The 14357-nt window shown below is 47.4% G+C and overlaps 1 protein-coding gene across 1 annotated transcript in view; it reads right to left on the reverse strand.

The window, feature by feature from the left end:
- SNX30 (sorting nexin family member 30) overlaps positions 1–14357 on the reverse strand; it is a 119125-nt gene that overhangs the window by 13789 nt on the left and 90979 nt on the right. The window contains exon 7 of the mRNA XM_034928863.3: positions 10246–10332. Within this exon, the coding sequence (XP_034784754.1) occupies positions 10246–10332 (87 nt within the window). The remainder of the gene's footprint in view (positions 1–10245; positions 10333–14357) is intronic.

The raw sequence follows: 14357 nt of genomic DNA on the forward strand, positions 1-14357 counted from the left end.
TTTGCTCACTGTGACCTTGGAGTTATCAGCACTGCACGAAGCCCTCTTCAGTACACAGCACGAGCACCATTCTATGAAATCCCCAGCAAGCCTTTGTTTCCGGGCAGTCAGCTCCCTTCTTGCTGATCTGCCTGTTGCACTCTTGCAATGTATTTTCCTACTTTTTCTAATAAATCTGTTTTTCTTTACCTATAATTGTCTTGGTAAATTCTTCTTACCCCTGCAACACTGGTTCCAGAGAGTCATTGCACACCTGTGACACACTTGTGCCTGGCATATAGTAAGTGCTCAATAAACATTTGTTAGCTCATATCAGTATCAATATTGTAATTTGCTGTTCACAAAAGATAATCTATCCCTTGCACAGCTCCTCAAGCTTTATTCCATGTGTTATAAAACAGGTTTTCGTCTTCCAAATACAAACTATATTATTATATGTTCTCCCAAACTTTATGCCACCCTTTGCCAATGCTACTCCACCCTGAGATTTCATTAGACACCAGAGATGAATCATCTCCAAACTACATATTAGCATGAGATTGCACTGGGCATCCTGGAACTGGGGTTGTGGCTCTAACACCAGAAGGGAGAGGATGGAGTAAACCAACCTGGTGGAGACAGAACTGACAGATTTGGCAACTGGCTGCCCATGAGAAATAAAATACAGGGAGTTCGAGAGAAGCCTGAAGTTTCTAGTCTGGATGACTAGGGTGGCACTAATGCCACCAAAGGCTCAGAATGAAGGACAGGTCCACAGATCAGAGAAAGGAGGGAGTTGCAGCCAGGGGAAGAGTGATGCCTCCCTCCACAAAGCGGGGTGAGATAACAAGAAAACCAAACACAGCTCTTTTATAAAGGCTTATGGAAAAGAATACACAACCAAATTTAAAAATGAGCAAAGGACTTAAACGTATCTCCAAAGAAGATAAACAGTCAGCTGGGCGCAGTGGCTCACGCCTGTAATCCCAGCACTTTGGGAGCCTGAGGCGGGCAGATCACAAGGTCAAGAGATCGAGACCACCCTGGCCAACACGGTGAAACCCTGTCTGTACTGAAAATACAATAAAATTAGCTGGGCATAGTGGTGTGCTCCTGTAGTCCCAACTACTTAGGAGGCTGAGGCAGGAGAATTGCTTGATCCAGGGAGGTGGAGGTTGCAGTGAGCCGAGATCACGCCACTGCACTCCAGCCTGGCGACAGAGCGAGACTCCATCTCAAAAAAATAAAAATAAAGAAGATAAACAGTCAACAAGGACATGAAAAGATGCTCAACATCATAATCACTAGTGAAATGCTAATCAAAGCCACAGTGAGGTAGCACCTCACACTCATCAGGATGGCTACTATTAAAAAAAATAACAAAAACAGAAAATAGGCCAGGTGCAGCGGCTCACACCTGTAATCCCAGCACTTCAGGAGGCCAAGGCAAGTGGATCACCTGAGGTCAGGAGTTCGAGACCAGCCTGGCTGGTCTCCGGGAGGCGGAGATTGCAGTGAGCCAAGATCACGCCACTGCACTCTAGCCTGGGCGACAGAGAAAGACTCAGTCTCAAAAAAAATAAATAAGCGTTGGTAAGAACATAGGGAAACCAGAACTCTTGTACATTGTTGGTGGATTGTAAAACAGTATAGCTGCTATGGAAAACAGTATGGAGATTCCTCAAAAATTTTTAAATAGAACTACTATATGATCCTGCTGGATTCCACTTCTGAGTACATATCCAAAGAAATTGAAAGCAGGGTCTCAGAGATACTTGTATACACATGTTTACAGCAGCATTATTCACAGTAGCCCAAAGATGAAAGCAACACAGATGTCCACTGATGAATGGATAAACAAAATGTGGTATGTATATGTATGTGTATGTATGTATGTGTGTGTATGTCCCATATATATGGGATATTATTCAGCCTCAAAAAGGAAGGGAATTCTAACACATTACAACATGGATAAACCAAGGACATTACACTGAGTGAAATAAGCCAGTCACAGGATAAATATTATATTATTCTAGATACGAGGTATCTAGAATGGTCAAAGTCATAGAGACAGAAAGTAGAACAGGGGTTTCTAGAGGCCGGCAGGAGGGGGAATGGAGAGTTGTTTAATGGGTCAGAGTTTCAGTTCTGCAAGATGAAAAGAGTTCCAGATATCGATTGCACAACAATGTAAATGTGCTTAACACAACTAAGCTGTACACTTTTAAATGGTTAAGATGGCAAATTTTATATTCTGTATATTTTACCACAGTATAATCTTGTTTAAATATATGGAGGGAAAGGTGGGGCTGAGGGAGGCAGGGCCCAAGGTTTGAACTCACAGAGAAGCCAGCATGTGTAGGGTTAATAAAGGACTCAGCAAAAGTCACTCGGGAAGGCGGAAAGGCGGGCACAGAAAGAGGAGGTGGTGAATCAGAGAGAACAGAGCCAGAGAAGCCCAGGGGTGGTAGGAGTTAGAAGAGGATGGAAGGATTAAAAATAAAAAAATAAGAGGAACTGGGGTGAGCTGTCTGTGACCAGCTTGTGAAGTTCCCCAACTTGAAGAATGGGAGCGCTGGCAACTCATGCTCAGGCATGTATTCTTCCACCTTTGATTTTTTGGATAGTGTCTTTGTAACTATCAATTCACTGACCAGTAACACTAAGCATTCTTTTTACTTTTATTTTTTATTTATTTTTGAGACAGGTCTCGCTCTGTTGCCCAGGCTGGACTGCAGTGGTGCAATCACAGCTCACTGTAGCCTCAATCTCCCAAGTTCAAGCGATCCTCCTGCCTCAGCCTCCCGAGTAGCTGTAACTACAGATGCACACCATCACACCCAGCTAATATTTTTATCTGGAGTAGAGGCGAGGTCTTGCTACCTTGCCCAGGCTGGTCTCGAACTCCTGAGCTCAGGCGATCTTCCCGTCTTGGCCTCCCAGAGTGCTGAGATAATAACAGGTGTGGGCCACCACCCTCAGCATTTCCTCTTATCTCAATGTTTTAATTTTCGTGACTGAGGTATTGTTACGGTTGTGCTACCATGCGTCTGAAGGATGTTGACATGGCACAGCACTGCTAATGGTTGGGTGTTGCTTATCATGACACCAAGGAAAAATATCACCAGATAAGACCTCAAAAGATAAAAATTTATACAGAGGTGACAAAATTGCATTTTTCACCTTGGTTCCCAATCTCTCATGAGAATTTCCATTACAGAATATAGGTTGTTAGTGCAATGACAGAAGAGTCACGTGGATGGGACTGTGCATTTCTGTGTGCTGGGGAACGGGACAGTAACTTAAATTCACTCAACATTCATTTAAAAACACATTACTCAGTGAGCCGAGATTGAGCCACTGCACTCCAGCCTGGCAACAGAGCAAGACTCGGTCTCATAAATAAATAAATAGATGGATGGATGGATGGATGGATGGATGGATGGATGGATGGATGCATGCATGCATGCATTACTGAGCTCCTTCCATGTGCCACGCATTTCCAGGCCCTAGAACAGAAATCTCAACCTAAGTCTCCTTCTTGGAGCTGGGTTGGAGATGTTACATTATCTGCTCTCATGATGATAGTAGGTTAGGAAAATCTCCAAAGACTACACAAGACAGATATAATCCCAAAGTGTGGAGGAAAGGGGAGCTTGTGGCTGCTGTAGGACAGGCTCCAGGACCAGTGACAGCCACACGCTGCTGAGTGAGCAGGGGACAGGGCTCCCTAACTGGCAATGTGTGAGTGGCAGAGAGATTGGTCCTCTGCCCTCTGGGAAGCCAGAGCCCCCAGGCTGGTCACCTCCAGCTTCCAGCAACTGTGTTTTCAGTGTCTATTTGAGCTGTGAGGTGAAAACAGGTAAGAAAACACTGATACAGGGTCAAGTTTGAAAAGAGGCCATGGAATTGGGCAAACAAAGTCAGTGGCTCTCTGAATGAATGCTTTTTAAATTATAGATAAAAACAAACTTCAGAGAATGGTCAGTGGGGAGTGAGGGAGGGAGAGGTGAGGGCATGAGATGAGGAGCAGAGCGGCTGACAGCAAGAGATCCTCGAGCTTGCCTGTGCAATGACACGAGAGTGAAGCCCCAGGGAAGGCCACACGCACTCTCCGTGCCTGCCTCGGGAAAGGCAGGGCGTCCCCTCAGGGAGCACAGCTGCTGGGGCCCGCGCCCTGGCGAAAGGCACCAGTTTTGGAGCCAGATGCACTTGGACTCCATACCGGCTCCACCATTTGTTGACTTTGGCACTTAAGTTCCACGCTTCCCCTGACCCCGGGCCCCCATCTGTCACATGGAAACCACCGCACTGGCAGAGGGTGGCTGCGGTGGGACTTAAGTCAGCTGAGGGGATGGGGGAGTTCTGCCTGCTCTGGCTGGAGGCACCTGGTCTTCTGCCCCATGGTGAGGGTCCTCACTTGCCAGAAGGGTCTGGAAACAACAGACACGAGGCCCCACTCTCCGGTCTGCATTAGCTCCGTATGTAGAAGTCTCCCTGCTGCCAGTTTACAATTGGGATTCTCACTTCACTACCCACCACGTCTTTCCCATTCTAGAACATTCACTATCTCGGTGGTTCTAAGAGCTGTCCAAGGTCTACAGCCTTCAAGAGGTTTGTCCAGAGAGCCCAATTTCCACTTTCCCTCTGCTCTTCTCTCAACCAGAGGGGGAACAGCTCTGTGCACCTTTCCATCCCAGTCACCTCCACACGACACACCTCCACACTTCCCACACCAACGCCCCACTCCCCTCCACACCCACGCTCCCCTAAAACACCACACCTGCCCCCACACACCACATATCCCACACACACCACACACCCTCCCTACATGCCACGTGCCCTCCCCATACACACACCACACACCCACCCCCCACACACACCACAGGCCAGCCCCCCAACACCGACACCCCAGGTCCCCTCCACACGGCCCATCTCTCCTCATCTGCACTCCGACACCACCCATTTAAACTTCTTCAGCTGGCACCCACCCAGGATGAGGCTACCCGTGGGTCAGGGCCTAAAACAGCACCTGCTTTTTAAATTTACTTTTTGAAGATAACTAGGAATTCTGTGAAGCCTTCTCCCTGGCATCCCTTCTTTGTTCTTTTTGGAGCTAGTTATACCAAGTGTATTAGCACTGAAAAGAGTCCAACGCAGAAGACAGGAAAAGGCAAGAGCTCCCTCTCTGTTACCCTCACTGTCATTCGAAGGTGCAGATGCTCCCGGTGCCATTTAAAATCTAATTCCTCAGCTTCTCCTTATCTTCTGTAAGAGCCCTGATGCCCCCCACCTTATCTAACCCACCACGGCGGGTTAGATTCTAAGGTGTACACCAGGCTGCGGCCCAACAGGTCCAGGAGAAGGCAGCCAGCCCCTGCTAAGTAAGTGCATGTCGCTTCTCCAACCTCACAATTAACATGGAGAAGGCCAAGTCTCCAGAATCCAAAGCTCCATCTGCCTGGGAATCACCACCTCAGTGTCTGTTGAGCTTTCTCCAGCCTCAGCCCAACCACAATGCAAAACTTTGCATTCTAGGACACCACCATTCTTCCCCAGCTCCAGAGGCCTCCGCATCCTCTGCCCTCAGCACGTGCTCTTTCCCCACAAGACGTCCTAGTACTCCCCTAAGAGGATCACCCCACGTTGAAATTCACAGGGAAGGTTGTGGAGACATGAGGCCACTTCCTTCCCCTGGGTTACAAAAAAGTGATCAGATTTTGATGCCACTCCATGACTCCACAAAAATCAACTTTCCCTCCTTATCCAGCGCAAGTTTTTCAAGGTTTCACCTGATAACGAGGTAAGCCCCCAGACTCCCTCGGATCTTCTGCTGACCATGCCCATACCAGGGGACCTTTCCTCCCCGGCACTCCTGCGACAGTCCCCTGAGCTACCTCGCTCCCACCATCAGTTCCCAAAAGACCTAGCCGAGGCCCTGGGATAGAATCAGCCCTAACCCACTTCCGAATTCCCTGGCTTAAAAAAAAAAAAAATCTCATCAACAGCAGCTCTGGCTTCATGAGCTCACAACCACATCAGGCAAAGCACAGCAAAACCTTAAGTTGCTCATTTCCTCAGCATCCACCAAACCTCCTGATGGGCTGTCAGGGAGGACAGGTGTGTGGAGGGCTAGGGAGGCAGGGGAAGCTTGAGGACATAGGAAACAATGTCTAAAACACTGTGGTCAGAAAAGGGACTTCTTAAAATACATGACAGCAAACCCAGAAAACAAAGTTCTCCACCCACATTCCTACTGCAGCCAGTGTGGACACGGGAGACTCCTCCAATGGAGCATCTGTCACTACGTCAGACACTACGCCGAGCACTTTATGGCATCACAACACTCATGTGTGGGAGGCAACTGAGGCCCACAAAGGCTGAGGAGCGGATCAGTGCAAGCTAGGGCGCAGCTGGGGTTTGAACCCAGGGCCATCCCATTCTAAATCCTGTGCTCCAACCGTGCTGGACTTGGACAGGCTGCCAACTGCACCCTCCTCTGCCCACCAACGCAGCTGCTGCCCCAGACCCAAAGGCAGCAAAGGATTTCTGCTGCTGCCACTGTTACATTACATTCACTGGCACACCACCAGGACAGTCTATTTTGTCTTTAAAAATCACAATTGCTAAATAAGCAGCAAAGTGAATGTGGCATGGCTCAACATCCCACCAGGAAGAGGGAAGGTGAAGATGGCCTGGCCACGGTGTGCTAAGAGAACGCAGATGTGTGTTCAGGACTGACTAGTCATTTTCATGGACTGGGGGAAACCCTTAGCCTCTGGTAAGAATTCCTGTGGCCGAGAGGATGAGCCATGTGGGTAAATAGTGTCCAGGAAGGCGGACAACAGCAGCAGCCAAAGATTTCCACAGCACGGGGAGTGGACAGGAATCACCCAGACCCGCAGGAATGTGAGGCCAGGAGCCCTGGCAGGCAGCTGTGGGGGTCTGAGGGCACAAAACCAGCGTCTCCCTCTGCTCGAGACTGCTCCAAGCCTGGTGTGTGCTTCCAGCAGCCAGCAAGCCAGGCAGGGTTAAGACTTAACTCAGCCTATTATTCCGAACCTTCAGCTCCTGGCTTTGGAAAGGAATGTGTCCTGTATAGGGCTGAACATATTAAATGACAGCATCAGCCTCTGAGAAAGCTCGTATTCAGTGCTGAGCTTGTACAGATGCTATTTACAGAACTACATACATGACGTCTTTAAAATGCAGGATCCTCGGTTTCCAAACTAGGCCAGTGGCAGAACTTGTTGGTTCTCCTTCCCTCCCTAGCCAGAAAAAGTGACTTCTATTTTTCCTTAAATATTCAACTGACACATAAAATTACATACATTCCAGGCGTATGACGTGATGATTTGATACATGTACACACTGTGTAGTGATGATCACAATCGAATTAATGAACACATCCATCACCACCCACATTATGCATGGAAGCCCCAGGATTTTGTTCACCTTGTAACTGAAAGTTTGTACCTTTTGACCACGATTTCCCCATCCTGAGTCCTGGCAACCACCGTTCTACTCTCTGTTTCTATGACTTCAACTTTGTTAGATTCCACATAGAAGTCAAATCATGCAGTTATTTGTTTTCTGTGAATGACTTCTATCTTTACATTTGCGGGCTAAATGCAAACTTTTAAAATGTATACAAACAAATCATCCTATGTCATCCCTTTAAATCCCTTTGTTGAAAGGAAACTTTAAAAATATACACAAATAAATCATCCTATGTCATCCCTTTAAATGAGACTGAGACATGGCTTCAGTAGATGGCACCATGTTCCAGAAGATCACAGGCCAGCTCAGAACTCGTCAGTGGGGCCGGCCATAGGCAGGCAGAGGGCAGCTGTGTGCACATGGCTCTGCATTTCTGTTGTCGCCTCCCTTGTGACAGACACATAGGATGGAAGAAGGCTGACAGCCTGTGGCAGGAGGAACCAGAGGGAGGGTGCCAGCTGCATACGCTGGGCCAGTGACTACAGTTCCAGTCCTCATCATCTGCCTTTCCATAGATACATGCAGCCTTTACGCTCTGGTGTAGATCACTAGGGGTGATGCTGCTGGAATCAACACAACAAACATGCACAGGATGGAGAGCCACTCGGCATCAAAGAGGCTGGGCAATTTGTCCAGCTCCTTTGTGCCTCATTTCCTCACCCATGAAACGGGGAAAGAACAATGCCTTCCCCCTGGGCCTCAGATGACCACTGCAGTGATCCTGTGATGCAATTAACATTAAAGACACTACACAAAGCCAAGGTGTGTCATTTCTGAGGTGTGGGTTTCAAATTCCAAAGTTGGTTCCTTTCCCGGTATGTCTTGGCATGGCGGCAGCAGCAGGAACCATGGCAAAGGAGGAAATCCCCAGCAGCTCTGATGTCAAACCATTTCCCTGAAATGCAAGTCCCTGCTATTATCTTACTAACGTTCCTCACTCTTACCCCTCTCTTTGAAAACAAATACACCTTCCACTTACAAACCAAAAAGAGACAGAGTGATGGAATGGTAGGTAGCAAAATTCTAAAGTCAAACTGCAGGGTACCATCCTAGCTCTACCAGTGCTAGCTGTGTGACAGTGGGCCTTGGTTTGCTCATCTCTCAAATGGGGATAATAATGGTACCTAAACCTCATGGTTGTGGTATGGAATCAATGAGATTTTATACATACATGCACATATACACACACACAGTTGTCGCCTCGCTATCTGGTGGGGTGGGGTGGGGATCGGTTCCAGGACTTCTGAGATATCAAAATCTGTGAATGTTCAAGTCCCTTACATAAAATCATGTAGTGTTTGCATATAACTGATGCACAGCCTCCTGTATACTTTAAATCATCTCTAGATTACTTATAATACCTAATACAACGTAAATACCTTGTAAATCATTGTTACACAGGTTGGGCGTCCCCAGTCTGAAAACCCAAAATGCCCCAAAATCCAAAACCTTTTTTTTTTAAAGATAGGGTCTCCCTATGCTGCCCAGGCTGGGGTGCAGTGGCCATTCACAGGCGCAATCATAACACACTGCAGCCTCTAACTCCTGGCCTCAAGGGATCCTCCCATCTCAACCCCCCCAGTAAGAGGAGGCCTGCCTATGGCCAGCCCCACTGACGAGTTCCGAGCTGGCCTGTGATATTCTGGAACATGGTGCCATCTGCTGAGCCATGTCTCAGTCTCACTTAAAGGGATGACATAGGATGATTTATTTGTGCATATTTTAAAAGTTTCCTTTCAACAAAGGGATTTAAAGGGATGACAAAGGATGATTTGTTTGTATATATTTTAAAAGTTTGCATTTAGCCCACAAATGTAAAAAGGTGGTAATCTGGCTCAACCAGTTCTGCAATCCCACCCAGGAGCAGAAGACACAGCAAGAAAATCTCACCTCCACCCGCTATGATTCCATCTCCTACCTGACCAATCAGCACTCCTCACTTCCTAAGCCCCTACCCACCAAATTATCTTTAAAAACTCTGATCCCCAAATGCTCAGGGAGAATGATTTGAATAACAGTAAAACTCCAGTGTCCCGTAAGCTAGTTCTGCACGAATTACTCTTTCTCCATTACGATTCCCTTGTCCTGATAAATCAGCTCTGTCTAGGCAGCAGGCAAGGTGAACCTACCGAGCAGTTACAAACACTGGAGCCAGAAGGCATCCTAGACAAGCAAGATTAGTGCTGCTCGAACTCTGTGGAGTAAAGGGCCACTTTTTGTTGGCTTTTTCCCCCAATTCGACCAAGCTGTAGTCCTGCCGTGCAGAACCAGCATGCAGCTTGCTCCACACGCAACTCCTCACGTGAGTTTAACACGCTTGCCTTGAGTGTTCAACACAATGTGTTCAACTGGTTCTGCAGCAACATCAAATTCCTATAGAAGTTTCCAAGTGCTTCTATACTTTCCTCATCATGGATTGTACAGTTTGTGGGCCTATGAACCACACTTTGAAAGCACTGATTTAGGCTATTCTTTCCTTCTCTCTGCAATGCCATTTTATGGAGCAAGGAACTGCCGATGAATGGCAGAGCTGTAAGTCTTTAAAAAAAAAAAAATTAGGCCCAGGAAATAGTGGAAAACTCAATCCCAAGTGAACACTAGGAACTCGCAGAAATAGGACAGAAAGGGAGTGAAAAAGGACAACATCATCAAGGTAGCCCAGCCGGCACTGACCACTCTTAGTCACACAGATCTAGAGATGAGAATTTACTTAGCACCAGCAGGGAGACTACAGCTTTGCAGCCCTTCCCAGGTGGCTTCCCTGACCTTGGGGCGGTCTTCCTTCCGCAGAGCCACAGCTTCCAGTTTGGCTTCATACTCTGCTTGAACTTGGTCCCTCTTCTTCAATACACTCTGTGGGAAGCAGAGGAGAGAAGCATGTAACACTGAGTCCACAAAGGGGCCTCCCACCCCCAGGCAATTGCTTCTTTTCCCCCACGCCTCCCCAAATCAAGGCCTACCCCAGGCCCAGCCATGTGCTCCTAGGACAGTCTGGCCATGGCAGAAACTCTGCAGGAAGCAGGAGAAAGGAGGGAAGAGAGGAGAACCACTCCTGATGCTGGAGTTTCTAGTAAAGTAACTAAAACCTGACGCTGAAAGGAAAAAAATTCTAGGGAAAGGCAAGTGGAGGAAACAGCACCCATCCATTGTCACGCTGCTGGGAGGACTCTCCATGTCACTGTGTGCAGCCGGAGCCCGGCTGTGCAGAAATGCGGAGCTTTGCAGGCTACAACACTGGATGTTCTCTGAAATCTTAAAGTCTAAGAGAACTCTTCACTCTTTAATTCACTGACTGGACCCCTAGTGGACTGATCTGTTCAATGATTCATTCATTAGCCACTTACTAGTCCTCTACTCTGGTCCAGGTATAGAAAGAGCAGAGAGATGCACTCCCTACCTGAGGGGTTCAGTGTGACAGAGGCTCAGACACAGTATGCGCCAGTATGTGCTAAAGGGGCTATACCTGTGCAAGTCCAGAATTCCTAGAACCATGCAGCCAGCCCACCAGAGTGAAGGCTCAATGGGCCCCAAGAGAGCCAGCCCTGGATGGGACAGGAGTGAGGCAAGCTAGGCACCCGGGGTGCAAAATGTAAGGAGACACTCCCTCTTTGGCCCATGTGAGTACAAGGTTGGCACCTGAGAGTGAATGCCCCTGTAAATCTGTGCCTGGGGCTCCCCTCACTTAGTCCAAGCTCTGCTGCTATGAACCCACCAAGCAAAACAGAAAAGCTTGCAGTAGACCTTCTAGAAAGGTGTCTGTTTCATCAACGGGTTTCTTTCTTCTTCCTTTAATAGAATCACAAGTGGCAAACCAAGAGTGATGAGACCTTTCTTTTCCACTAACTCAAAAGAAATAAATTGCTATGAAAGTTTCTAATCATGCACTTTCCCCACAGGGGACCTTCCAGCAGCGTGAGGAGTCAAGGCAGGAAGGAGTCACTCCTTGGCTAAGCACGGGCACCCCATATCCCTGCCTGTGCTAAAGGTGACAGGCAACTGAAGAGTTGAGAGTGTTGTGGGTTCAACCTTCTAATGGAATGTGTCAATACCGGGAACCTCAAGTCTTCCTCTGAAAAGTTTGCTTTAGGAAGTGTTTTATCATGAAATGAAAATGAGGTTAAAATTGCAATAATTTTTTGTCAATTGCCACTCAGCTGTCTCCTAAGTGCCCTGACATTCCCTCCCCACACTCATTCATCTTTGAGTAGGAATATTTACAGTGCTGTTCAATGGAACTTTCTGCTATAATGGAAACGTTTTATAATCTACACTAACCCAGGAGCCACTGCCTCCACGTGCCTACTGAGCACATGAAACAAAGCTAGCAGGACTGGGGAACTGGATTTACATTTTTATTCAACGTTACTCATTTGAATTTAAACTTAAATAGCCACATATGGCTAGTGGCTACCATACTGGATGACATAAATCTATAAAGTAAAAAAGAGTCCTTTGTGGACTTCATACAGCCCAGAAAATAATCTAAATCTATTGGTCTGATACAGCAGTAGTAAAAATCCTCTTCTCCATGGACGTGCAAATGTGGTTCCCCAAGGTGCAATGGAACAGCAGGGCAGGGGCCATGTGGGATGCTTATCACTGGTGTGCACTTCCCTTCACAGGATGCCTAGCATCTTACTGGAAAAAAAAAACCACATATGCAGACTAGCGCTTCTAGGAAGGAGTCTGAGTTGACCCAGTGACACACACACTGTCAGTGTGGCAAGAGCCTCCTAACTAAAGCTGTTAAGACAATGCCCTGGAACAAGGCCAGCACAGCGTGGGGGCTCCTGGGGGCACTGCTGGGGTTGCAAGACCCCTGGGACTACGAGGGGTGGGGAGGAGATGCATCAACCCCACTCAGCTACAACAGTGCAAAAGCATCTCCTCTCCCCATGCCCAAAACAGACGAGGGGGCCTGCAGATCCAGCCATATCCCTCTCTCCAGTTGGCCTGGGCCTGCCCTGGCCCACAGGAGAGGCAGGGTCTCTGTCTCTAAGTGTTATCCAGCGTGGCCAGAATGCTGCCCTCTGGCGCAGGCTGACTGGAGGATCCGCCCTAACAGCCCTGCATCACTGGACAGCACAAAAGGCTCCCAGCAACCCTGCAGAGTGAACGCGCATCTTCCCTATTCTACAGACGAGGAGACTAAGGGACGGTGGCGGGCCCTGTTCAAGGCCACACCTGGCTCATGGCACAGCAGTGGCTCATTCAGGCTGTTCCTGCTGCCTTCCAGCATGTGGCTTTGCAGCTGGCCCAAAATCCAACCACGCTGAAGGTTGGGCAACGTGTTCTGAATCAAGATAAACTGCTGACTACCACCACCCTCATTGGGACACCTTTGCATGCTGTTGGTGATGTTCTGAGAGGATGGGCCCCCAGCCCAGTCTCTATTGATAAAATTGGTCAAACCAGCCTATGGCTGTGAGATGAGGCCCGAGTCGGCAGTGGGGTAAAGAGGCCAAGAGACCAAGCCGGCGTCTGCAGAGAGGCCCCTCCATCATTGAGTGACAAGCAGAAGAGAGTCATCATCTGAACTTCTCACAGAACTTTATAGGGATCTGCATCCCATTGATATGACACATCAAAAAGGCGAAGGGCACAGTGAGACTTTTCTCCTCACGCCTCGCGCCACCTGCCCTCCTCTACACACCCATCCCCATCCTGCTTCTGCCCTGCCTTCATACATCTTCATTCATCTAGCCAGGGAGGGGGATACAGCAGAGAACAAATCACAAAACCATGTGGAGCTTACATTCTAGAGGAGAGGCAGACAAGAAGCAAGTAAAATATATAGTAGGTAACTCTAGGCATTAGGAGGAAAAATAAAACAGGAATGGAAGGGAAGTACCAAGGGTTTGGGGAAGGCAAAATCATACATAGGGTGCCCAAGGAGGGCCTCACACTCACAAGATGACTTTTAATTACAGACATGGAATAAATTCCTCTCGGACACTTATTTTTTAAAACATTAGAACATTTTGTTGTGATTTCAAGTGGTCCTAATAACCTGGAACTTTACTATCTCTCTTTTCCAATGAAGAGAAGACAAATGATTCTTTAACAAATAAATTACAAGGAAAAATAAATGGACAAAGAAGGATTTTTAAATATTTAAGAAACATACCAATCAATGTACAGATCCTGTTTGGATCTCAATTTGGAAAAAGAAACAGAAACTGTGTCTGAGACAAACTGGGGAAATTTGAACACTAACTGGATATTTAAACATAATTAGGTAGTCCTTTTTAAAAAAAAAAAAAGAATGCTTGTATTTTAGAGATATGTACTAAACGTTTCTGTATGAAATAATATGATTCCAGGATTCGTGTAAAATTAAACCACAGGGTGGGAGTTGGGAGCAGCGTGACAGAGAGACAGAACCAGATGAGTCATGAGTGGGCAACTGCTGATGCTGGCTGGGGTATGCGTGGGACGGCTGGGATACGCGCGGGACGGCTGGGATACATGTGGGTTTATTGTTATCATTCTATTTTGTGATATGTTTGAATTTTTCTATAATAAAAAGGCTAAACAATAGAAACACAATATCTGTCATCCAAATGTAACAAATTAATAACAGTCATTAAGAGGTCTATAGTTATGTCATCCATGAAATACTAATCAAACAGCCTTTATCTACAATGACAAAATGCTTGGAAGAGTTGGATGACAGATGCATCCTGTGGTTTGGCTTTCAACATCTGCACTGGATTTGTCCCAAAAAAGACCACAGTGGCATCTACGGGAAAGCACAGCATCCCTTCCCCACCCTCAGACTCATGCACATGTCTGACCCTGGCAAGGCTGTGGGCTCACAAACTATGGGAGGGGAAAAGGCAGAAAAAGAGCCCCAGCGCCAAAGGTCAGCAGCTACC

This window comes from Pan paniscus, chromosome 11 (assembly GCF_029289425.2).
Source record: "Pan paniscus chromosome 11, NHGRI_mPanPan1-v2.0_pri, whole genome shotgun sequence".
NCBI lineage: Eukaryota > Metazoa > Chordata > Mammalia > Primates > Hominidae > Pan > Pan paniscus.